At 35.5% G+C, this 27,475-nt stretch overlaps 2 protein-coding genes across 2 annotated transcripts in view; one reads left to right on the plus strand and one right to left on the minus strand.

Moving 5' to 3' along the window:
• LOC306884637 (lysosomal cobalamin transport escort protein LMBD1) overlaps positions 1–27,345 on the minus strand; it is a 93,742-nt gene extending 66,397 nt beyond the window's left edge. The window contains exons 1-3 of the mRNA XM_079440693.1: positions 27,246–27,345; positions 25,475–25,651; positions 18,078–18,141 (exon numbers count right to left, since the gene is read on the minus strand). Coding sequence (XP_079296819.1) covers positions 18,078–18,141; positions 25,475–25,651; positions 27,246–27,314 — 310 coding nt within the window. The 5' untranslated portion in view covers positions 27,315–27,345. The remainder of the gene's footprint in view (positions 1–18,077; positions 18,142–25,474; positions 25,652–27,245) is intronic.
• Positions 3,244–9,015, plus strand: LOC306883820 (uncharacterized protein; the record flags this gene model as incomplete). The annotated part of the gene is made up of 5 exons (XM_079439311.1): positions 3,244–3,360; positions 5,164–5,229; positions 5,632–5,787; positions 7,730–7,822; positions 8,292–9,015. The coding sequence occupies 5 exons, from the start codon at positions 3,244–3,246 to the stop codon at positions 8,616–8,618; spliced, it is 759 nt and encodes a 252-aa protein (XP_079295437.1). The 3' UTR covers positions 8,619–9,015.
• Positions 27,346–27,475: the final 130 nt, after the last annotated feature.

Here is a 27,475-nt window from a genome sequence, read left to right on the forward strand (position 1 = left end):
TCATTTGTTCTCTCCTTTACAACTTTAATCAGATCTAAACAACTCAATAGGCACTGACAACGTACCTTTGCTAAATTAAAGCTTATTTGTTTGTGATTTTCTTGCCAATAGCAATACTTTGAATATCACATGATCTTAAAGGGACAGTTCACCCAAATTCTGTCATTGTTTAGTCACTCTCACTTCTTTTCAAAACCCATTTGATTTTCTTTCTTCCATTGAACAAAAAAAAAGTAAGAATTATTCCTTTGAGGTGTTTTTTTTTTTTTCATTTATTCCCTGGTTGTTTTGATTAATAACTTAGACAATAACTTTATACGCGGTGCACTTTCAGATTTAAAACTTTGCAGGATGTTTTCATTCACTTAGAGCACTTTAAAAACCATAATTCACCAAAACTATGAATTGTCAAAAGGCTGACAAAAATATCAAAGCATCACTTTGCAGCTATGCTGTCCATGGATTCTCTGTACATAAATGATATCACATTTCAGACAATAGTTCAATGCTTTAATATGAATGGTTAAGGATACTACAGGAAAAAAATAATAAAAAAATAAATCAATTTTGAGATGTTGGGCTATTATGCTTGTTTTAGACTAGTGGAATGAAAACATCCAAATGTCATATTAATATGTGAAGAGTTCATTTGCAAAAAATAGATAACTCTGCTTTCCACAATTCTCGGAAATCATTTTTTCATTGTGCATTCCAATTAATCAATCAAACTGCAGTTGGGTTATTTTGATTAGGTTAAAAAATAACTCAAATACAGCTAACTAACACAATAAAAACATGATTTTTGAAAACGGAAAAAAAAATGCAAATAAACTCTTCATAGAATGTTATTTTGTTTCTCAAGATGTGCTTTTTTTCCCTGCACTGAGCCAAAAATCTCCACTTCAGTAGCACTTACACTTTACAGTGTATTCCCTTTTTTACAGGTTTTTTTTATGCCATTTACCTGATTTTATGCAACCTTTTATATGTATGTATATATGTACGTGTGTGTGTGTGTGTGTGTGTGTGTGTGTGTGTGTGTGCATGTTTATGTGGTTTATGAGGACACAAATTTGTATAATGACATGGGTATGACAGAGGTATTACAATATGAAGGTGGTGTATGAGGACACTGCCTATGTCCCCGTAATTCAAAAGGCTTAAAAAACATACTAAATGGTGTTTTTTTGAAAATCTAAAAATGCACAAAGTCTCCTGTGAGGGCTAAGTTTAGGTGTAGGGTTGGTGTAGGGCAATAGCACACACAGTTTGTTCAGTATAAAAACCATTACGCCTATGGAGAGTCCCCATAAACCACAAAAACTCTGGTTGTTGACAGTATTTTCTTACTTATGGAGTGATAAAAAGAAATCCCATTCATTAAAACCTTTGATTCTAATATGTCAACCAAATGAAACAAGAATTTTGAATGTGGCCTTATTCAATGTTCAGATTTCTGGAAATGTTATTTAACTGGATAACTGCCACATTTGCATATTTAAACATAACATTTCATGAAATGTAATGCAAAACATGTTTGCAATGCTTAATGCAATCAACAGGGGAAGTATGTGAAAGGGGTTAAACAAGAGAGAAGTTTTACAGGCCTCACAGACAAAGGTCGAGGAATCATTATACGAGATAACACACAAACCACAAGAAGTCATGTCAAATCGGACAGGACACTCAAGGTAAGGACTGATAGACACTCGTTTTTTGTTTGTTTTTTGCTACAGGAAGAAGTCTGTCACAAGGGCATCATCCTCCAAACTCTAGTGCACAAACACGTTACAATGATGTGAAAATGAGATGTCAGGAAAGGCCTAGGGGGGAAAACTGACAAAGGATTTGGAAGATACGAGGAAATTTCAGTATCGCTGTAACATGGTGCACATGTGATGGCATGTTTTACCTTTTCATTTCCTGTAAAACTGTCAGCAGCACATGGACCCACACACTATAGGGCAGATGGCAACGGGACATTAATGTCATGGAAAAAAAAAAAACAAGTGCTCGATGCCTGGTTAAATCTCACCTCTCTATACAGTGAGACAATATAACCTTTAAGTGTGCAGCTTGACAGGATTTTCTTTTCTTTTTCATTTTACTTTGAGTCCATTGTAATCCTTTTTTAAACTGGATATAAAAGTCTTCAATTTCTCCATCCATATTTAGCAAATATAAAATAATATTTAGGTAATGTACAACACTAAGCTACAAGTATTAAAGAAATATATTTAGATTGCACCATCAGTTTAGAAAAATAATAGAAAACATGTAGATTAATGGAAATCTATCCCATAAATAAATGTACACTACAAAAAAATTGTATTCAATATTGATAATATAATAAATGTTATCACTTGTCCCATTGTAAGTGCATTACTCTATGGGCCAATTTTACTAAACAGGGCAAATTAGCATGAGAGCGCAATTCCAAAAGAGCACCGATGGGCGTGGAAATTTCTGCGGGTGATTTACTAACAACGCTCAAATTAAAGAACACAAACACAACATCTCATTTACATATTGACCAACGCACATATATACCAAGCACAGCACAAATTATAGCAGTCGCAAATAAAGAAATATAGAAGCCATAGTTTGTTGAAAAGAACCAAAAAATGCTAGAAGTTGCAAGAAGTTTTGATAGACCTGGTATTGCGTGACTCCTAGTTGAGGGTTCTAAGTGGCCTTTTATTTCCTGAAGCAAAGTAAAAATAACATGGCTTGGCAAACGATATTTTCGTGTTCCTCTTGAATTCCAAATACATTACGTGTGGAAAAAATCCTCTCCCTTCTACCACACACTATCTCATCTCTGCGGTGCCTCGTCCTAGCAACAAATTGCAGCCATTTCCAAGCGCAAAATAGTTTAAGACATGCTTTTTTGGGGCGTTAAATAATGCCGCAAACACCAGTAATTTGACAAGTGCAAATGTTTTTAGTTAAACCTGACAGTATTATTTTAATGCCAAAAGACGGTTTGCGCTGACGCAAGCTGTTAGTAAAACTGGCCCTATATCTTTTGTTTTTAGAACCTGTAAGAAAAATCTAAATAATCTGAGTTGTAGTTAACCCAGAATAATCTTTTAACAGTTGAAAGCAGTGGATTCTCATCACAAGAAGTCTTTTATATGGGCAGGTGGCCAAACACTGAACACTAAACAAGGTCAAGCAGGTTCGTTCAAAAATTTCCTCTATCCATTTGGAGGTACGCACTTAAACTCCAAACATGCCCAGATGTCACAGGTGGTTTATGTGAAGGAAGCGGCTACTCATTCACCAGAGAACCTGGAACTGATTGTCACCAGTTTGAAAATTAGCAGTCTGCGAAGCCTCTTGGCCTACGTGGGGCCTGTCGGATTACAAATCAGCACAGGCAATAATTTTCAATTGTATTGGGCTGTTAGAAGCACTGACCTCTCGGGGCCAAACATTCTCTGACAGGAGCACTGCAAGAATACTGATGGTAATACAGTGCTGCATCTGGAGAGACTGGTGTTCAGTGATCTTCACAGGAAGAGACTGTGACAGAGCACATATTACTATCAAACCAATGCAAACAGAATGCAAAAATAATGTTCTGCTTCTTCAATCGAGCAGAGATGTAACCTTCAAGTAGGATAATAATAGCTTTAACAAATGACATGGACTCACAGAAAGACATGACACCACATCTTGCAAGTAAGGGTATAAAACATTGTTGTACGCTATTCAGAACTGAATTGTGAGCATCTTTCAACCTCCAATTGATTTCCTGAATTTGAACTGATTTGATATTATGGTAGCAGAAAGAAGGTAGAATTGCACAAATTTAAATGTAAGAAATTAGAATTAATTTCAATTCAAAGTAAAGGACCTTGCACACTGAGTCCGAAATTGTTGTATGCGTTTTTTTTATTTTTTCATATTCGTCATCCTTTCCTATCAAAATGCTTGTTACGGATGTGAAAAAGCAGAAAAACGAACCTGATCCCACACTGAAAAAAGTAAATCTGAGTGGATGTAAATGTTAAGTAATTAAAATGCGTGATATCAACAATAAAATGTTATGTTTGTATCTTTACATTAATATATCTAGTTTTGAATTAATCTGCATTTGTTCAAAACACAAAACAATGTGTATTTTTTTCCTTCACAAAATTAATCTAAGTAATCCCAGCCAAGCTTTTTAGGTACACACGCACAACAAACAATACCTTGTTGTATTTACTCGGTACAAAAAAAACTCCCCCTTCCTGTTTCGTTGCATTCAAACGAAGACGAAGACGCGGACTGAACTTAAGGTAAGAATAAAGTTAGCAAATTAACAGTTAATGTTACTTGGGTTGGTACATTCTTTACAGTTCTTGAATTGTTGTACAAAAACGAGGCTTTAAATGTAATTGAAGATTGTTGTACGTGGATTTTCTAATTAGCATTAGGCCTACCATGTGGCTACCCTGGTAGGTGGCTATAGTTGCTTTACATGTAACGGTAGGCCTAATTGAAACTTTGCAAGTGGAGATAAAATAGTTTGTTGTAGTGTTATTTGAAGCTTACATTAGAATGCAGCAATAAAATAAGGCATGCAAGTTAACGTAGTGTAAGCACGTGGAGTTTTAGAACATCCATGAATAATGTAGTGTAACGTCGTTTTTTTTTTTTTTTTATCTGGGTCTTATTTTATTCTTTAAAAAATATATGTTTTTGTGTTTAAGTGACTGATGGGAACAACAATCTTTTAAATCGGCCCTAGGCTATCCAAACGTGCGCGCATTTGTAGAAATATCGATTTAGTTTTCAAACTATTTGGTCATACAGAATGCATAAGTTACTCCATTTACCACCGATCTGAAGAGCTGAAAGAGCGCGCTCTGTCTGTTTCTCTTCGTGGTTTGCGTTAGTTAGGACGGTAGTTTGTACGGTCTATGGTTAGATCGCTCATTAGAGGTTTACAGCTGCCTTCTGCATGACGCGGTTCCCTGTACACTTTCTCACCTGAGCTCCGAGGAAAAACAAACACAAAGAAACCTTTCATATGAAACTGAAGACAATTAGCTGTCTGATCGGCAGGTCAACTACCTGCAGTGTTTGTGGAGAGAAGAAAATGTGAAACTATTTTTAATTATAGTTATAGTTAAATGATTTGCTATGATTTGGGTTTCATGCATTGGTCAGTTACTAACCATAACACTGTGTCCTTACCAGGTGACTCTCCTGACAAGTAGGCTACACTGGATAAAGGTAAGTAACTTTCAATAAATTATATTTAAATTATATAATACATTTATTGTAGTGAGGAAACTGGGGGTAAAGTTATAACTCAGTTGGCAAAGGTCCAGTTGTCCTGTTTTTTTAATTTTTTTATTTGCTTTTCACAGAGTAAATTTATAGTCCTGTAAAAAAGTGACTTAGGAGTAGTGTGGAATTTGCTGAAACTAAGCTGCTAACTTAACTAAACTGAAACCATGCACTTAAATTAGCTCTCATCCGGTGTAGCATCCCAGACATCAGGCCACCTAAATGTCGTTCTTAGTGTATTTCTAGGGTTACTTTTTCTAGTTGGTATTCTGTTTCTCTGTGTCTCTAATTCTTTTCTTTCAGTATCTCATGATGTCTCTCCATCTTTCTTGGTCTCTTTCTCAGATCGAGGAGGAATTCCAGAGGATCACACTGAAGCCACTACAGTCCACATTCTTTGGGAAGTTGGACGAATACACGCCTAAATTGTTGAGACTCTACAGGAGGAAGGGAGGAGCTGTTGGGAAGAAACTTGATGAGACTCTTGAAATCATGAATGAGGCATGTACTTTTAAAATTGTAGCTGTTACTTTAATGTTGTAGCATTCCGATATCTGTACTTAAAGGGTCACACAAAAATTTAATTTCTGTCATTAATTTCTTACCCTCATTTCGTTCCAAAACCGTAAGACCTTCTTTCATCTTCGGTACACAAATTAAGATATTTTTGATAAAATCTGAGAACTTTCTGACCCTCCATAGACCGCAACGTCATTGCAACTTTTAAGGTCCAGAAAGGCGGTCAAAACATCGTTAAAATAGTCCATGTGACTCCAGTGGCTCAACCTTAATGCCATGAAGCAGCGAGAATACTTTTTGTGCACACAAAAATAATGACATTATTCAACTATTTCATCTCTTCCATGTCAGTCTCCTATTCTGTTCACGTAGTAAACACAGCGTTGCCTTTCCGTGTTCTACTTCAAAACGCCAGCTCAGTATTGGCCTCTGGTTGGCCAGCTCCTGCGTCAGCATCACATGCATGCATCATTGTGCTTGCGTGAACCGTGTCGGCCAGTAGTAAGCCAGTGTTGAAGCACAACTCTGTGTTTACTACATAACCCGTGTAGGAGACTGACACAGTAGAGACGAAATTGTTAAAGTTGTTCTTTTTGTGTTTTTTTGCACACAAAAACAAATACTTCAAATTCAAATTCAAATTCAAATTCAAATTCAAATTTTATTTGTCACATACATATACATACGTAGTACGACATGTAGTGAAATGTATTGTACGACTGTCCAACAAATTGTCCAACAAAATTAGAAAAACCACTTGTCGCTTCATCACATTAAGGTTGAGCCACTGTAGTCACATGAACTATTTTAACGATACTTCCTTTCTGGGCCTTGAAAGTGGTTATGACGTTGCTGTCTATGAAGGGGTGAGACAGCTCTCAGATTTCATCAGAAATATCTTAATTTGTGTAATCTTACAGGTTTAGAACAATATGAGGATGAGTAATTGACAGAATTTTAACTTAAAGGGTCAGTTCACCCGGAAATGAAAATTATGTCAGCAATTACTCGCCCTCATGTCGTTCCATACATGTAAGACATTCGTTCATCTTCAGAACACAAATGAAGATATTTTTGAAATCTGAGAGCTGTCTCACTCCTCCATAGGCTGATTGGTAATTGCATCTATCAAGGCCAGAAAGTTAGTAAAGACATCGTTAAAATAGTCCAAGTGACTACAGTGGCTCAACCTTAACTTTATGAAGCGACGAGAATACTTTTTGTGTGAAAAAACCCCACAAAAATAACAACTTTATTCAACTATTTATTTTCTTCCGTGTGGGACTCTGACGTGAGTTCATGAGAGCCCCACGACGCATGCGCGAGAACGCAGATGACGTCCTGACATAGCCGGAAGCGCTTCACTGTTTGTTTACAATCAGGGGACATACTGTGTATGTAAGCTATTTGAATTCCACATTGATTATGCTTTAGGTCACGATGTAGTGTTTAAAATGGTTCTAAATTGTTCAAAATCTGCGGACATATTTACAAAGACAGTTTTATTTACAGTGCGCATCTTCCTCTGCTTGTTAACAGACAGTGAAACGCTTCTGGCTATGAGGTCGTCATCTTCAGCATCTTCTCAGTTCTCGCCCATGCGTCGTGACGCTCTCATGAACTCACGTCAGAGGCCCACACGGAAGAAAATAAATAGCTGAATAAGGTCGTTATTTTTGGTTTTTTTGCGCACAAGTATTCTCGTCGCTTCATAAAGTTAAGGTTGAGCTACTGTAGTCACTTGGACTATTTTAACAATGTCTTTACTTCCTTTCTGGGCCTTGAAAGTGGTCATGATGAGCTCTCACATTTCATAAAAAATATCTTAATTTGTGTTCCTAAGATGAACGAAAGAATTTTCGAGAATTTTCATTTTTGGGTGAACTAACCCTTTAATATAATCCCATATTTCATATATTTGTAGGACAACAGCATTGAGTCCAGAAGAGAAACTGTGATCAGAGGCCTCATTCTCTACCTTGGTGAAAAGACAGAGGAATTAATCAAGGACTACTGGGTAAAGAAATTATATTTCTGCATAGGTATACTGAAAGATTTTCAAATGTATTTCTTGATTTATATAGAAAGTTTTACACTGCACTTATATACATATTGCATATATGTATATAATATACACACTCATATATACACATGACTCTCTCCACATAAATATTTTTCAGTTCACACAAGATTGTTATTGTATATAAATGTAGACAAATGCATGTGAGAAAAAAATTGTCTTAAATCACAACACCGCTCAAAACTACCACAGCAACCACGTAATCCCGCCCAAATCCCAACAACACGCAGCACATTCTTCGAGTGACTTTCGGGCACAAATTGTACATAAGTGTATAGATCAAAACTACCACAGCAACCACGTAATCCCACCCAGATTTCTGTTCAGAGGGAGCGCAAAGAGCTAAATGCATTCTTCACATTAGCAAACAAAAAGTAGGTTAAATTCTCTCTGGTATATTTCACAGGTTTGTGTTGACGACGATGCTGCACCCATCCAAGAGGCCATCACTTCATTTGTACTCAACATCTTTGTGGTCAGCAAAGCCAGGGATGGAGGTCTCGAGAAGCAAGCTGGAATAGCCATCGAGGGAGCAGAGGTCCTTTTTTGCATTCCCAGTGTAGCACATGCTTGCACCTACCTTATGGGCCTTATTTATGCCTTGGAGCTAAGCTATTCAAAGAAACTTAAATACACCTTTGAGGTATTTCAGAAGATCTTCCTGGAGCTGGAGGATGTTAACAAAAACATGTCCTCCAAAATTCACGATCTCAAGATCAGCTTACTGGCCTAAAAGCGATACAGACATTGTTGACAAGTTTTACGGTTCAATTTCTCAGGTTCTCCTAATGCACTCTCAATAGTAACTACTATTGCATTTTCATATAGGGACCATGTTTTGTCTGTTAATGAGCATTTGAAGGAAACATGACTGTGAAGAAGCGAGAAACGCATGACTCATGGAAAATATTTTGCACAACGTGAATTTGTAAGCTAAGCTACCCAAAGAAACTGAAATGTAGGTTTCTTAGAAGATCTCCATTTTCATACGTGATCATACATGTGTAAGTGTGTTGTTTTAAAGTCTTAGAGTATGTTACTGTACAGGACTGAAAAACGCAATTTTATAGAAAATATTCTGTAAAGGTCTTTTTTTTTTTTTCTGAAGACAATAAAGCCTGTCAACTTTCACTTAATGAGCTTTCTTCTAGCACCACCATGAAGCACAATTTTCTATTGTAAACAATGTCTCATCCTGTGACGTGGATATATTTTATTATACTTTGTTTTATACTGACCTTGTCAGTTTTTACTATCAAATGGCCAAAATGTCAGCTTTATGTAATGTAATGTAATAACTAGATTTCCATATTTGATGAGTACATTCTACTGGCATTCTGTACCAGTGTTGAACTTTTACTATAGTAGTAAAACATTACTATTTGCATTTATAATACTCAGTTGCTAATTAGAAAATTTGAGTACATGTAACTTTAAAATACACTAACAAATTTTGAAAACAGTAGATCCCACTTGAAATTTGTAATATTGAAATGTAAAAATTAAGTTGGATTCAATCAAAAATACACATTTAGAACTCTTAAAGTTATGTAGATCACACACACACAAAAATGACTAGAGCAATGCTAAAATTAAGTTAACTTTATGTACAAATTTTATTTCAACAAACAGAAAAATTAAGTAGTTTGTACAAAGACTAGTCTTGTTGGATCTACATAATAAAATTATGCAAAAGAATTCATCATATTTTTTAAGTAAATCAAGCAGAGAATTTTTATCAGTGCAATTTTTTGATGACGGATTTGGCAGCAGTTTGTAAACGTTATTGACACAACGTGAGGTCGTATTGATTTTTTAACGTGCAAACAAATTTGGACGAGAATTTCAGACTCAGTCTGCAATGAACTTAATTCATGTAATACCAATATGTTTAACAAAAAATATTTAAAAATGGAGGTTAAGTCCAAAATAAATAAATTAATATATTTGCAATTTAAGTGCTTAAAAGCAAGGAAAGAAAAAAATTAAGAGAAAGAAATGTCAGCATTTGAATATCTGTACTTTGCAGCAGAGAATGGTTGACATCTGATTGAAAAGAAACCACTGTACCCTTAGTAGGGTGCATAGACTCGATGGAATTCCTTTGCTGTCTTTACAGAAGGGAAAACGGCATCGATTGGCATAATACAAGTCACGAATAGTGAATTAATGTGAAAATAGCACAAAAGGAAGGTAAGATCATCTTCATGCAACACGTTACAGAATAAGGCATAGACCCTGAAGACTGGCACTCCACACAGTTTCCTGAATTGATTTCACAGTTTATTCCCTGCACAACCCATGCCTTTAAATATGCATTCAAAGGCCGCATTAAGGAGCATTTGCCGAATATTCCCTTTATATAGTGCAGGGCTCGCAAAATCGCTAGCCCGACGTCCCGGGGCTATTGTGTTTTCCAGTCGGGCTACCAAAATGTATCACTGCCCTGCCCGACGGGCTACCTTAAATACAGGGCTCCCACGCAGTGTTCCCTCTAAGCTGAGCGCGCTCTTCTTCCACCGCGGACTCACAGAAGAAATAATGTGCCTCGCGCACACAAAAATGAGTTGGGAAGCAATTTGATTAAATGCCGCCAGTAAAAGGGAAAGAATAGCAATGCTCGGGCAAACCGCTATAGAGCTGATGTCACGACCGGTGAATGCGGTTTACAGGTTTCATAGAAAGAGAACGGTATGCACCAAACGAGTCGCTGTAGAAACTGAATACTTCAATGGTTGAAGTGCGCTCAACACGAGAGACAATGCAAACGCAATGACATGTGAAATAAAACATCCTCATGTATTAAAGAAGAGTGGCTTGATTAAGTGCTGGAAATAGCGGAGGATGGGTAACAAAACTCTGAAACATTAACAGTCACACACAAGAGTATTGTACAAACTGTACTTCATAACGATGTTTAGACAGCTATAGAAGAATTCATATGTTCACTTTTTTTATATTTAACTTGCAGATCTCAGCTTAATTTTTGCTTCAGTTTCTATTCTATTCTATCAGTTTAACTAGTTTGTTTTGATAATATATTATGTTAGGCCTATATTGTAAACCTGATAAACAATTGACCTTGTTTTTGAGTCTTTGACTGAGTCTCTTGCTCATCAAGGCTGTATTCATTTCAAAAATACAGAAAAAACAGTGATATAGTGAAATATTATTGCAATTTCTAATATTGGTTTCCTATTTTAATACCTATACTTTAAAATAGCATTTATTCCTGTGATCAAAGCTGTATTTTCAGCATCATTACTCCAGTCTTCAGTGTCCCATGATCCTTCAGAAATCATTCTAATACACTGATTTATTATTATTGTGTTGAAACTGTTGTGCTGCATAATATTTTTTTGGAACCTGTGTTACTTTTTTCTTTAATAAAAAGTTTAAAAGAACAGCATTTATTCAAAATAGAAATATTTTCTAACAATAGAAGTCTTTACTATCAATTTTATCCATTTAACACATCCTTTCTGAATAAAGCTTATTTTACTTTCTTTAAACTTTTTATAAAGTATAAAAAAGTATTTGAATAGTTTATATTGTAACAAAATCTCTATTTTGACTAAACACTATTCTTTTTAACTTTTTATTTTTTTTAAATATCACAGGTCCCAAAAAATACTGTATAATAATAAAAAAAAAAAAAAAAAGCAGAACAACTGTTTCCAACATTGATTACAATTCAGCATATTAGAATGACTTCTAAAGGATCTAAAAATTCTGCTTTGCTTCACAGGAATTAATTAAATTTGAAGAGTTTTTAAGGTTTTTAAATACGTTAAATGGTATAAGAAATAATTTTTCAAATTGCCTTAAATTGATTTTTAAGAATTCTGCAGATACCTTGTAAATAGTAAAATAAAACTCTTTCCTTTATTCGTTGATATTTGTGTATTGAAAATGTTTTTGATTGACATTTATGGTCTTTATTTTATTTGGGCTAGTTAAAGTAATTTTCGGGCTACCAAAATCTGAAGAGTACCTGCCCGAAGGGCTACCAGGGATTTAGAAATTTTACGAGCACTGTAGTGAATGACAAAAAAAAAGAAAAAGAAAAAAAACCTGTTGCAATTCTAGAGGATTTATACATCAGTACTGCATGAACATTGAAAATATTCAGGATACAGCCACAAAGCAGCAGAATTTGATTGACGGTCCTATTTTAGAGTGCTAAATATGGTTACATTCATCAGGGTTCTGCACCATTCAGAATTGATCTGAGGAAGCCTTTTCAATTACATTTCAATTCAAGGAATTTGAAGCAGATAAGACTCTGAATTGCATTTCAAACTTGAATGCAGAGAAGTAGAAATACAACAAATTGAAACTGAAAAAAAAAATCATAAATATAACAATAGATATATAACAATAGACAGCTATAATGATAGATTTAAAAACAGATATAACAATATAACGATCGATAGATAGATGGATGAGCTATTAATCTGGCTGCAAAATGAATTCAGTGATGCCATACGATTTGCTGTCCTCCTGATGTGAGGCACATCCACAGTTCAGGAAATGACCTCACTTTTATCTTTTATATTCATTTTAAGTCCAGGAACTCTGCCCAAGGACACACCTGACTGACTCTGGCCTTTACTTATTCGAGAGGACGTGAAAAGAGGCGATGGAGAGCAAGCAAAGAAGCGAACACCTAGTCTAATTTTCCAGAGATGTAGATTTAAATGGGCAGAGGTGGACACTTCACTGACTCCTCACCAGTTGGATCTGATTATCTTTCAGACTCAAAAGCATTTCTGGTATCCTTGTATGAAAGTTCAAAAACCTTCAAGTTAAAATTCAGAGAAGCTTTCAGCTTTTAAACAGTCTTGACATTTCAAACAAACTCGTGGATTGCTAACATACTCCTGGCTGGATGATAGGAAGCCTTTAAGCTCAAGACACCGGATGTATCCAGGGACTTTTAGGGATGCTTTTCCACTTAACCTTGTACTTTGCAGCCAAACCTCAAGGTAGAGGCTGTCCACTCTAAATAACACTACATTAAATAGAAATGCTGCCCAAGGACTTGGCCCCAAGCCATCTGAACAAATATATATTTTCCCTTTAATTACTTAACCTAAGAGGTTAATCTCCAGGGATGTCTTGGATGGGGGCTTCAGCTGCAATCCATCTGGGTTTACCATCCCACTCCTGATCATCAAAATCCCCGCCACGAGGCACAGGCACCATGATGCGCCTCTCAGAAATTGGGCCGAGCGTTAATGGCAGGCAGAGCGGTGCGACGTTTGAATCCTTCCTGTGTAAGCTTTGGCCTGAGCTCTCATCTCAGCAGGTTCAAGGACCTTGCGCCATGCACAGCTGCCCACTTCAATAAATGCACAATCTGTCAGTGTTTGCTGCTGTCGGGCGCCACCAGCGACTTGCACTTTCCATTAGCGATGATGCTGAAACATGCACGAGGAACAGAGAGCAAGCCAAAAAACACATTTATGCTCACACTGGGTCTCATTTACTAATAACTGTGCAGGGTTCTTTCTTAATCGTCCAAAAAAGTTCACGAAATGTGTGAAATTTACACCAGAGCAGGTGTGTACATAAATATAAATATAAAAACATATGTATTGTTGTTTTTATTACTGATGCTATTATTATATTATTATTATCTAGAGCATATTCGTACATAAATATAAAATAAATGTAAACAATAATAAAAAGATTATTTATATAAATATGTATTATTATACTACATGTAATATATATATATGTATGTATGTATGTATATATATAGAGAGAAAGAGTGTGAGAGAGAGAGAGAGAATTTGTATAAACAGTACAATGTCAAAAGAGACTCTAAAAAGATAGAGTCATAAAAGAAAATTTATGACTGTCTGCAAACACTTAGTGGAAATGTGGACCTTTTCTAGGATTTATGAAGTTCATTGTCAGATTTGCTGAACCAAGATGTTTCAGGGTTTGAAAGCTGACACGTGATTACAGTGTAAAGTGTTGTCTTCCACAAAGCACAAACCCATTTTCAGTTTAACACATGACACAGCACTGCAGAGTTTGATTAAAACTGAGCAGCTGTAACAAGCAAAAAGCTCTTGAAGGGGCTGTTAAGCATGTCAGTGGATGTTGAGAGGGCTTCGCGTTGGGATACGAATGACGCCTCTAACAAACACAAAATTTTTGTGCACCTGACATTAAGCGTGTTCATGTTTGACAAAGGGAACGCACCGCACTGCAATAAAATAATTACAACCAGGTCTTGTAGAGCCCAACTGCTTCAGAAGAAAGCAATCTCTTCCTCCTTCAGGACAAGTTTGTGGTGAACGCCACACACTGCGGCGAGATGAAGTTAGGGCTGTAATTATTCCGTTTGCACAGACATGGGCGGACAGGGATCTCAGATTCTGCTTTGTAAAGAAACCTTTGAGGCTTTGACCTGCCAGTCTCCTCAAATGTATTGTATTCGGCTTTGCTGTGATAGATGGAGCTTGATCTCCACCTACTGGCTGCTGGGAAATCTCTTCTGCACATGATGCAGAGATTGGGGGGGGGGGGGGGGGGCACAATCAATGCGACTAATTCAAGAACTGCAGCACAACGAAAATGCCACCATGAGGAAGAAAAAAAAGCAGCAGGATGATTCCGTTTGAAGGCACTGCAGTTATGTCCGTGGAGAAAACAATATCTACATACCTTAATCGCAGTATAACGACCTGTGAGTGAAAGACTGCAGGAGCAGCTTGCAGAATGCAGCTATTGATTGAGGACAATCTATTAATTACTGTTAGATTTCACTGCAGCGGATGATTTTAATGCAAATACCCAATGCTCAGATGGTTGTGTGTTAATGGCGGATGGTGGAAAAGCAGCGTGCAGCATCTTTTGCCGCGAACAAAGGCACTTTTCTTGGATGAGCTCTTGAGAGGTGTTGACACCACACTTTTGCAAAAGATTCAAATTTGTTCCTATTCCTCCTCCTGCTTGGCTTGCGTTTCCCTGGATGAGACAGTTGTTCTTCTATGTGTCCATCCCCACGAGGACAACGGGATGAGCTCGAGAGCAAACGAAAAGAAAGACAAACATTTGTCATCAGGAATACAAAAGCAAACAGTAAATCTCTGCTGAATAAACCCCAGCGCTCTCGAAGACTGTAGCATGTTGAAAACGAAAAGAAGGAAACTGAAAACCGCACATAAGTCACTCCATGCAAGAAATGCCATTTGTGTCCACATTTGACAAAGTGCACAATATCTGCTATTATGTATTTTGCGAGATTTTGATGTATGAATTCAACTTATTCTATTAAAAATATATTATTTTACAAATAGTATGTATTTTAAAAGGCACATATGCCAAAAAAATTAAGATATGTTATGTTTCTTTAATATTTTTTATATATATATATATATATATATATATATATATATATATATATATATATATAATTATTATTATTTTTTTTTTTTTTTACACTTTTTTTTTAAATTTGTCCATGAACGTTGGCTTCCTCATCATACCACATATTTACCTAAAAATAATACTGAACTGTAATTTTAAATAGGATCATTAGGCGGAAATGACATCATGACTTTTCAAATGAGCCATGTTCAAGAGCTGGTATTCAGAAAATGCTATAAGTTGAATTCATCAAGAATTACATATTGATATTTTTTTCAGCATATTAATGTCTGTCTATTAATCAGGGCAAAGCAATTTAGAAGAATTAAAGATATTTTTTGAGAAGCTTTCGATACAAGTATTAAAGAAAACATCTTACAGTAACTTACTTGAAAAGTCACCTGTTTCTTGAATGACTCAGACATATACAGCACCTATTCACAACCATAACTCTGCAGCGCCTTCCACACACATGACATCAAAGCCTACGTATTTGCACCCTATAACCATTTTTCTAGTGAACAGATCGTTCTGCAGCCGAGGCTGTGTTAGTCATAATCACACACGTCATCAGACGGCCGTCTCTTTCCATCCTCAATCTTCTTAAGAAACTCAAAGTCACCGGTATCTCGTTTTTCATCTCTCTATCCCACCTCCACGCATGATGCCTGAACAGAATCACAGCTATCCGTTTCATTTTTTTTTTTTTTTTTATGTTCTTAACATACAGTGTACCACCAGCAGCCAATTGCTTTGTTTTATATAAATAATTTAATTCATCTTCATAAACTATACATTTTATAACCAATACTCAGTAGTGAAAATAATACATCAAAAAGCAGAAAGAAAACTATTTTTTATTCTAAGAGACATGGCTTTTTCCAGCTTCTCTGTGATTAGATCATTTTAAGCACCAAAGTCAAAAGTTTTCAGTCCAAGGCTCCAGTCTTAATGAATGTCCCTGCTCTCATTGTGCTCAATTCATCACTACGCTATGTTCTGAAGGGAACAAACAGTTGTTTTCATAGTCCTAATGACTTTCTTTAAAATGTAAACTTTCTCTGCATCCCGCTTTTCTGTTTTGCTGACATAACCAAGGCCGTGCAGATGAAATGAATTATATCAAAGATACAGTGACTTTCTACGGAAGCGCATTGCATTCACTTGAGGAAAAAAAATCTACTCTGTTTTTCTGAATTAACGAGTTAATTATCTCAGAATTACGAGAATTTTTCATGAAAAAAGTTTTTGCTCTGTTTTTCTGAATTAATGACTTAATTATCTCGTAATTCTAAAATGAAAATCAGTGGTATCAAAAATAACTTTACTGAGAAAAAAAAAAACATTTTTTACAAAATATCTTTTTTGTGTTCTCCACAAGAAAGTCAGTCGCACAGGTTTGGAACAACATGAAGGTGACTAAAAATTACAGAACCATCACATTAAACAACTAGAATTTTCTTAAAAAAAGGAAGCTATTGTGCAGTCACTACAGTGTTCTTGGCACATTAATAGGGTGTTCACGGTGGTTCTGATTGTTTATCGGTCCAAACCTATAAGTCTCAACATATTCTTGCACCTCAGGTTATTCTTTCAATAAAAGTTTAGAAGATTTTATCATCTAAACAAAAAAAACAACACTCCTAAAACACTCCTCAACAAGCCACATGTTGAAATGTGGCACAATATGCATCAAACATCAATGTTTAATACTTATGGTTAGGGCTTTGTTCAACTCATAAGCATGAGCCTTAAGCCTTAACAAAAACCATTCATAATATACTTTTTTATACCATTAATAATTTGTACTTTTCATGATGCAATCAAATCCCAATGGATGTTTCATACTGAATATTCTTTTTCACTTAAATATTACAGTAAAAGCATTGCAAATGCTTCACGTTATCTTCAAAACAGCATATTTTCCCTGCATTATGCACCCCAAAGTTCTCCCGAAAACAAAAGTTTTGTTGTCAAAGTATATCTTATAGACTTATCGAATCAGTTTTGAGCATAAAATCATATATTGTTTTGTTCTTGGAGAACACAGGCCGACAGCTGGACAGGGGATTTGCGGCCCATCTACCTGCACTGTCATTGTTAATCTTCTGATGCTTTTCTGACTATGGAAGTGAGGGTTTTTGATTGGCTGGTTTGTTTTGGCTGACAGCTTGTCTCTAGCGCATTTGGCACTGCTCAACAGACGCCGTGCCGCTCTACTACTGACGGCCTGTTCAGCGCAGCATCTGTTCGCAAACTCTAATGATAATCAAGCAACTGTGCCATAACTCAATTTTATGTTACCTTGTCCCAGCTCCTATCATTCCTAAAAGATATTATTTAAAGTGGAAGCAATGCAGGACTCAATTAAAGCATGCATACATGTCACTGAGACATATTTAATGCTATGAAGTCATAAAGAGAGGATCCAGTTCCAAAAAGACGGTTCAACCATGTTCTTCCGACCTTGTTCACGGAAAAGGTCTCTGACTAATGTGGTTTCTTAGCCTCGCAGACAAGAGATTTATTCAGCTGAAAACTGCATTCACTTTAGCTTAATTTGACCAAGACGGTTCCACACAAATAAAACCATCCAGCGACTTAACTGCCAGCTTTTGTAGGCCGATGTCAGATCATGCGTGCGCCTTCATTTATAACCCGAGTGAATGGACATTAACGATGAGCTGCGGACTGGACTGTGCCGCCTCACACAATGAAACTCAAACAATAAGGGCAGATGATGAAGGTACATAAAAGGTACATTTTCTAAATTTACTGCACCAAAATAGTGTCATTTAGTACTTACTGTAGTAGCCGTACAAAACTGTGTTTTCGATCTGCTGCCGGGTCTCATTGTTTGCCGCCCAATCCTGAATTAAAAGAAAAAAAAACAATGAAACAAAAGTATAAAATACACTGGAATGCATTCAATCAAATCATGATATACACTCAACAGTGCTAAAATGGTGCTATATAGCACTAAAAGTGGTTCTTGGCTCGTAATCATAGGGGAACCACTCTTGGTGCTATATAGCACCGTATCTTTAAAGGTGCTATACAGCACCTTTGTCAAATAGTGCTATGCAGAACCATAAAGTGCCATATTGCATTGTATTTCTTCAACAAAAATGGTGCTAAACAGCACCAACAGTGGTTCTTTGGCTCATAAAAAACCTTTAAAGGGGCTTAACAGGTTCTTTGTACGGCAGTGGTGCTATATAGCACCTTAATCACCCCAAAGAACCACTGAAGAACCATACAGGAGCTTAACAGGTTGTGTATATGGTAGCGGTGCTATATAGCCCCTCAGTCATGCCAAATAACCAGTGAAGAACCGCTGAAGAACCACTGAAGCACCAAGATTTGGTGCTATACATCACCAAAAGCGGTTGCCCTATGATTACGAACCAAAGAACTACTTTTAGTGCTATATAGCACCATTTTTTTAGGACTATCAGTTGATTAAAAAACTTTTAAATCAAATGAATTACATTACTGCTGATTGATTTATCACAATTAATAGAATATAAAATATCTGAGCTCCTTTTAAAATGTTATAATTTTATAGAATTCAAAATAGATTATATTACTGTTGAGACATAAACCTGGCTTTTGTTAATTTGTTATTTTATTTCCATATCATTAAACAGGTGTTTTATGATTATGAGGTGTATAGTACACCTTAGGAGGTGTATATTCTGAATTTACTATATTGCATATAGTAAATGAATAATGCTAAATTATTATGTTAAATTGACTGCTCTATAAGATACACAACCAATAATAATACAGTACAATACAGGTACATCTCAAAAAATTTGAATATAGTGAAAAAGTTTTTTCTTGTAACATTTCAAACAGTGGAACTTTCATATATTTTAGATTCATTACATGTAAAGTAAAACATTTCAAAAGGTTTTTGTTTTAATTTTGATGATTAGAGCTTACATCTGATATAAGTCAAAAATCAGTATCTAAAAATATTAGAATATTTACATTTGAGTTTCATAGATTGAGTATTGAGTGCATAGAAATTAACATACTTTTCAGAAGCCTGACATTTCTGTTTAAAATATCCTTTTTTATTTATCTTATGTAATATTCTAATTTTCTGAGAAAACTGAATTTTGGGTTTTCCTTATCTGTAAGCCATAATTATCAAAATTTCAAGAAATAAAGGCTTGAAATATTTCACTCTATGAGTAATGAATCTATATAATACATGGGTTTCACTTTCTGAAATGAGTGACAAAAAATATTGACCTTTTTCACGATATTCTAATTTTTTGAGACGCACCTGTATATGATGCAGGATATGTATCTCAAAGGATAAAAATATGACCAGCAAATATACTGTTCTATACAGTGAGGTAAAACACGATTTTTATGACAGAACTTCAAATGGTGCCATGGGACAGTGGTGATACAAAGAAGTGGCTCTCCAAGCGCAGTGTGTTTTTTATTCCCAATGTGTCAGAGATTCCATCAAAAACGTGACCTGACACTTTGATGACTCACAGGTTCTCGGAGTAGATCCAAATGCCAGAGAGAATTGCTGTCTGCCTTGCCGCAGTAAATCACTCTCTCTCTCTTTCTCTCTCCCTCTCTCTCTCTCGATGAACTCCATTCATAACTCAACGTTTCATCATGCCAAAAGAGCAAACCCACAATTGCTACACGAGCACTAGAAAAAAATAATTCCATTGTTGGATACTTGCTGTCAGCCTTTCTGAATCTAAACAGGTCGAGACATAATGAGATATTTCACAAATATATGTTGCCCTATGAATTTCAATGAAGTTACCAATTACTTGTGATTATTGGAGAATCATTTCATAAAGATCACAATCACAAAGAGAGATTTCTAGCTGTAATAGCTGACATATTTTAATAGAATGTTCAATTACTTTTAAAGATTTGGTTTATTTTTGAATTTTCCAAGCATGTAAATTAGGGGTATGCGATATGACGATTTTTGATCTTGGACGATAAAAATGTCTCCACGATCTGCTTTTGAAGAAATATCGTAGTATCGCGCTACCGCGCACATTGTCAAATACAGTTCTGGCGCCGCCGTCTCTATATACTGTACAACACGACATACAGCGGTAGAGTTACTCTGACAGGACACTGCACTTATTCGCGATCGCAAAAGTACATTATTTGCATACAAGCCTTGCTGGTTAAATGTTTAATTCGCGCGCTGGTCTGACGTGCGCTTGTTCTGAGCGCATACACCTGAAGCACGCGCACTAAAACGCCTGTCTAACAGCGCCTGATTACTCAACTAAGTTATATATTGCGCTAATACTGTCAAAACACACAAGGTTTACATACAGACTGAGTTGGTTATCTCTAAAATGAAAGTAAATAGTTAAGAGAGAAACAGATGCGTGCCTGTTTATTAGATGTGTGCAGCTCTTAAAGGGACAGGACACTAAACATCCTGTCGACTCTCATTAAAGGGATAGTTCACCCTAAAATTTAATTTCTGTCATTATTTACTCAGTGGAAAACCAAACAGTTGCTGGTCCACATTGACTTTGATAGTAGGAAAGAAAAATCCTATGGAAGTCACTGAGGACCAGCAACTGTTTGGTTTTCCACCTTCTTCAAAATAGCATTTATAAATGTTCAGCACAAGAAAGAAACTCATTCCGGTTTAAAACAACTTTTGAGTAAATGATGATATAAAAATACAACATTATGACAGAATTGACAGACAGATGACAGAATATTTATTTGTGGGGGAACTATTCATTTAACGTTAACAAAACAACAAAACGCAAAAGAGAAAAATCACTCACTATTCTTGACTGAAAATCTTTAATACAGTTGCTTTAGGAATCAGTCTATCTAGTGTTTTATTTTTATATTTGTTCATTCAATTTCATTGAATGCTCTGCTAAATACACCTATTGTACCTGGAAATAAAGCACTGTTTGTTTTATTTGTATATTATGTGTATTTGTAATGTGTATCTTTGTTCTTATTTTTTAATAAGAAAAATAAAATGATGACACAGATTTTTATCTTCGCCCACTTTGGCCTAAATATCTGCCATGCATCTTTGTCTTTCTAGTTTGGCTGTAATGCTCAGACAACTTGTAAAACCAAAATAGTAAAACTAACAAAGAATCGTGATAAAAATCGTGAATCGTGATATTTCTATAAAAAATCGTGATATGATATTTTTCCCATATCGCCCACCCCTAATGTAAATAAACTTCTCTGATATTTCACAACCATGGGCAACCTAAAAATGGAATTATTTCCTCATCATGGTATTTCTGTTAATATCTAAAACAAATAAACACATACATTAATGTAAGTTGGTGTATATGTTTATTTCTGTTTTTTTTATATATTTCTGAAAATAAGTTTTTGAAAGAAGTCTCTTACACACACCAAGGCTGCATTTATTTGATCAAAAATGCAGTAAAAACATTTTGTGATATTATTATAATACGAAATAACAGTTTTCTATTTCAATATATTTAAAATGTACTTTATTCTTGTGATGGTAAAGCTGAATTTTCATCATCATTACTCCAGTCTTCAGTGTCCCACGATCTTTCAGAAATCCTTCTAATATGCTGATTTGGTGCTCATGTAACATTTCTTTAGAATGTTTAAATGTTTAAAATAATTAACAACGCTGAAGACAATTGTGCTTCTTACTGTTATTGTGGAAATGAACACTTTTTTTCAGGATTCTGTTCAGGAATGTTTTATAACATTATAAATACCATTATTGTCACTTTTGATCAATTTAATGCATCTATGCTGAAGAAATAAATTAATATATATATATTTTATCTTTCTGACCCAAAATTTTTGAATGGTAGTGAAGATCTCTTAAGTCACTCAAAATTATCTAATTATGAGCTAATACAGTAACACTAAGTTTGAAAATTAAATGTATTTATTTATTTACAATAAAGCCTTTTAAAAATGCCAAGTCCAATATGCTTTCTTTTTTGAGGCATATTGGCTATTTAAAAAAAAGGGGACAGGATCTCAAACAAATACTTCTTGAGGCCTCTGTAGGTGCCACAAATCTGTCTTCTAGTTTAAGCAGATCAGCTTTGTGGGTTTCTAGAGAACACCCACAGAATAACAAAGATGTGTAGAATAAAACAAGCCTGATTTAACAACAATTTATCAAGAAAACTCTAGCACTGCGACAAGTTTAGCGTTTGAGAGTGCATCCTCATTAGCCAAACCCAGGCCTGTCAATCATTGCCGTAATCTCTTTAGGGCAGAGAAACAGAAATAAACCTACAGAGTCCTACGTGCACAGGCTGCATTAAGAAGATGTTTAGTCGGGAAGGTTCCTCTGCCCATTAAGCCAGCTTACTCGACTGGAGGAAGAGATACATTTGATCGTCACATCAGAAAAACGGATTACCGGAAGGCCAGAACCAAGGAGATCGCTGCCATAATCTTACGTGTTTATCCAAGACTTGATGGCTCCTTCCATCTCAACCACCTACAACAAAAAGCACCTGTCTGCCTGATTTATTATGCGACGTGAATCACAGCGAGCTTCAGAGCGATTATCAAACGACATTTTCCCACCCATTCGGGTGAGCGTATTTCATCAGAATCTGCTGTAATCTTCCTAGAACAGTTAGAATAAATACTGTTCTGCACTATATAACAAGGGCAAACTAAGCTTATACAAGTCGATAGCAAAACTTTGCATTTCTGGGATATTCTTGGCCTGTATAGCTTGGGTAAGGGTAAGAATTGTCGCAAGTTTCCAGATGAATCGATTTGTGTAAATGTAAGGAGATTCACAAATAGTTACAAAAATTCACAAATAAATAGAATGAGATCCACAAATATATAGAAGTTTCACAAAAGTTAATTCAGGCAAAGCTGTGCTTGTGACATAAAAATATATTTGTGGATTTTTTTTTATATCTTATTTTATGTATTATTTTATCATTTCAATATATTAAATATTTGTGATTCTCTTATTTGTGGCTCAAAATCAATTGAATTATCTGGAAATATGTAACAATTTGAACCCCACATTAGGGCTTACTTACATAAATAAACACACAACTGTACTCACAAGTTGCACAATTTGAGAAATTATTTATATTAATTTCACAAATGTTTAATACATGTAAAAATCTACATGAGCAAAAGTTTACCTTAGTAAACCCTACTTATAAACCTAATAATGATATATTTAAACTGCTATATAGGGCTTTTAAAACTTAAAATAATTAACCCTAGGCATTTTTTATGCCTGGATTATCTTGATTTATATTTCACACTACTCATAACAATTAACAACAATTAATTAATTCTGAGTATTCTGACGTTTCTTACTGTACATTCCTAAAATTACTTGCATATTCGCGCTGTCATTGATTGTATGAATGAAACACATGATCTGTTTACAAAACGGCTCTAGTATTGCACATTTTGGTATTATCAAGTTTTTTCTGAATGGACTTTTCAGACTATAAAGTTAAGAATAAAACAGTCTCTGCTTCACTCCAATTCACATAACCTCTGTGTATAGTGCTGATCTATTCACTAGATTACACTACAGTGCTCTAAAACTCAAGATATGAATTTTGAAGTGTTTTAAGGAAGGGTGATACAGAAAGATCAGCAGCTTCATCAGAGATCCAATTAACCCGACAGAGTCACTGAGAATCTCTTTAGGTTAACCTCCTCCGCCTAGTCAGATGATCTCTGATATGATCAAGCAAGTCTGTCTTCTTCAGAACACTTCAAAACCCTCAACTTCCAATTAACCAAATGAAACCAGTAATGAATCTCGTCTAATTCTGATAAAGTTATATCTAGTCTTGACCTCTACAAGGCCTTTTTAACAATCCTAGGGCTGCTCATTATCTCAAATGAAAACCAGGCCAGCACTATCTGCAGATCTCAATTTAATCTGGACAACACACACTTGAGTACTTGATTTACTGTGCCTGGTGAATATACTGCCGGTGTGTTCTGTGATATTTCTAATGTATTTAGATGAACTGTTTCTGCGGACAACTGTTGATAGTCAAAACATGTTTGACTATTAAACAATGGAAAAAACTTCATATCTTGCCCAAATCTATACAACAATCCATGTGTTCTGGAAAGACATCCGTAAATTAATGGTGCTGTAATGTAATGTAATCGAATACAAATACCAGAATTAAAAGTCTCAGGCCTTGCTCTCCAATTAAAGGGACAGTTATCGCAAATATGCAAATACTGTATTCATTTCCTCAACCTCAAGTTGTTGTAAACCCCTATGATTTTCATTTTAGAGAAGATATTATGCAGAGGTGCTTTTCCTATTCAAAAAGTGAATGAAAGGCAGACATTGCTGCGATCCAGATTGAAAAAGGCATCTTAAGACATCTATATGGAACCATACTATAGAATTGTTTAAGTTTCGTCATAACTAGAATATCTCATTTGTGCACATTTTCAAATATTCCATTTGTTCTAATATATTGCAAACAAGTTTGAATATGTGGAAGTTCAAATTAGATTTGAGAGCTACAGAAAAGCACAAAATTAACAGGGAATAACATCTTAAATTTCAGTCTGCCATTTGACTTCAGAAGACCTCCAAAAGTTGTCTAAATTACTTTTGGTAAGGGTACTTTTTCCATTTCACAAATTGACAGGCTTGGGTCATAATATGCTTTCAGTGTATGCAGGAACCAAGTTACACGGAAGTTCTAAGTGAAGCACTCATTAAAGATCTCATGTCAGAGGAGGTAATTCTATGCTTAATTATTCATTATCCGTAGGGAAGAATGGTGGGCCCGTGGTTTCATTAATTATGCCATTCAGTTGCCATAGTTACCACTGTCTCATTAGACCATTTGAGTCTCAATGTAAAAGACAGATGTGTTCAATTCAGTCTGTGAACTCAAACCTGAAGTATTGATCTCTCGTCTTATTGCATTTGATTGAATAATGGGATGTTTTAGGAAAGAAATGCCATTGTTTTCACAAGTGGTGAGAGTAAACTAATAGCATTCATGCCAGACATCCAAATAACTTATTGTGAAGAGCTCTCAGTCTCTTTTGATTACTTTGCTTATGAACAATTAAAAAAATGAACAATGGATCAAGAACATGGATAATGGAGCTTCAGGGTTGAATAAAGCACAGATCTGAGTTCAAACAACAAACAACCTTTCGGTACAAGAACATGGTTACCTTGTAAGTGCCATTGGGGTACTTCATGAAGGACACTAGGAAGATATCAACAGGAAGAAGGGCCGATGTGATGAGCGCAATGGCCAGAGCGCATATCGCAGTGATGGTGGAGATAACCTCACTCTCCTGCCGGCTCTGATATTTCCGAATATAAACCCAGCAGAAGGCCAAGATGACCTGAAGATACAGGGGACACTATGAGATTTGCATCTAAATAATCCAATTAAATTAGTTTCATGATTTCTGGCTTTGGATTAAATGTTTAAAATTAGTTTTGTAGATAAATATTAATTCTGTCTATGTACAAATCTCTTGTACAAAAACTACTTATTTTATTTGTACGAGTTGGACCAGAGGGCAGGTAAGAATATTAGAGATATCAGCTAGTCATAAATTCATCATTCACATGTATATCACTTTAAAAAACACATTTTATTATTTTTACCGTACTTTTTAATCATACTAAATTCCACAAAAAGTAACCAAAATAAAATTAAAAAGTAAATCACTACCAACCCATATGTCAAGCCCTGTTCATAATCACAAATATACAAAAACAAAAGCTGGCTCTTTAACGTGTTAGTGAGAAAATGTACAAGAGGCCTGATATTTGTGATCATTTGTAATAATTGTGTTACAGTAGCGTGACACTATTTTAACAGGCCTAAATCTCTCTGGTGTCAAACCAATGTGTGTTATACTTATATCATACAGCTGGCCTTTTCATAACATGCTTTAAAGGCCATACAAGTGCTATTTCGATAACTCAAAATGTGATTCTGTATTGCACTTCTGATCTAGCAGCCGATAGTTCCTCAGTTAGAAAAAAAGAGGAAAGACTTGCCTACAGATTTAGAAGCCTTATGCATTATGCTGTATCTCATTAAAAACAAAACAAAAACTAATAGAATCCAACTTTAAAGCGGGAACTTGTTTCAGAGTGAAAGGTCGTATTCCAAACACGATCCTCTAGAAGCTCTCAGGACGCAGCTAAAATGAGCTTGTGATTACGGGATGCTGTTTTCAGACAGGATCAATTAAGAGCCCTATGCGTATTAGATTCTGCCTGAATTGCTGGTCAGATAATGACCCAACGCTCTGCATTTAAATCAGGATGCGCCGAACCAATTATATAACAGGAAATACGGCTCGCTTTGCACCTGTTAAACTTGAGGAGGATGCACTTTAATTAGGAAATTAAGACTCTGACTCTCACTTCAATTAAACACCTCGACAAGGTAGAATAAAAACAAATTACACATTTAAAAGTGAGGTGTACCTGTACCAATAAATGGAACAGGAAAAATAATAATTCCTGAACACCTCCCCTCTTGATCCATTGGGGGGGTCAACCTACAATTACTTATCAATGTATATTAATATCTTCATATCTGCAATACTATGAACCATAAAAACAATCACTTGTGGCTTAGATATTTGTGACCCATATAATTATGGTAATAAAATTAAATAATACACTCATTTACATGTACTTGAATCTGAACTGCACTATGTTATTGAAATTTGAGGGTCTATTTCTTCGAACTGTAGTAAAACAGTTCAGTAAAAGTCTATAAATATACCCTAACAGTAAACATAAACAGGTGTATGGTATGACGCATATAACTAAAATAGTTAGACAGGTCTATTTTGTGCTATATGTTACTAATACAAAGCAGGATAAAACGAGACAGAATATACGCGGGAATACCGCGTCTAACAACGTAATACTAGTAAATACAAGTCATAACGTATAATTCATGTATCTCACCAGTAAAACAATAGTGAAAATAGACCATCCGAGCACAGATTCAGAGAGTAACGCTACAGGAGTCGCCATGACTGCTTCACTTCCTGCAACACAGCTGACACTCAACACGTGACCGGCGACGTCACACAACGCACGCGAGAGTCTCTCTCAAATACAAAACAAACTGACCTTTTTCACATTTTTTATATTTTATATACATTAATGATAACTAGCTTTGACACAATATGCAT

Source organism: Barbus barbus, assembly GCF_936440315.1.
Source record: "Barbus barbus genome assembly, chromosome: 18".
Lineage (NCBI taxonomy): Eukaryota > Metazoa > Chordata > Actinopteri > Cypriniformes > Cyprinidae > Barbus > Barbus barbus.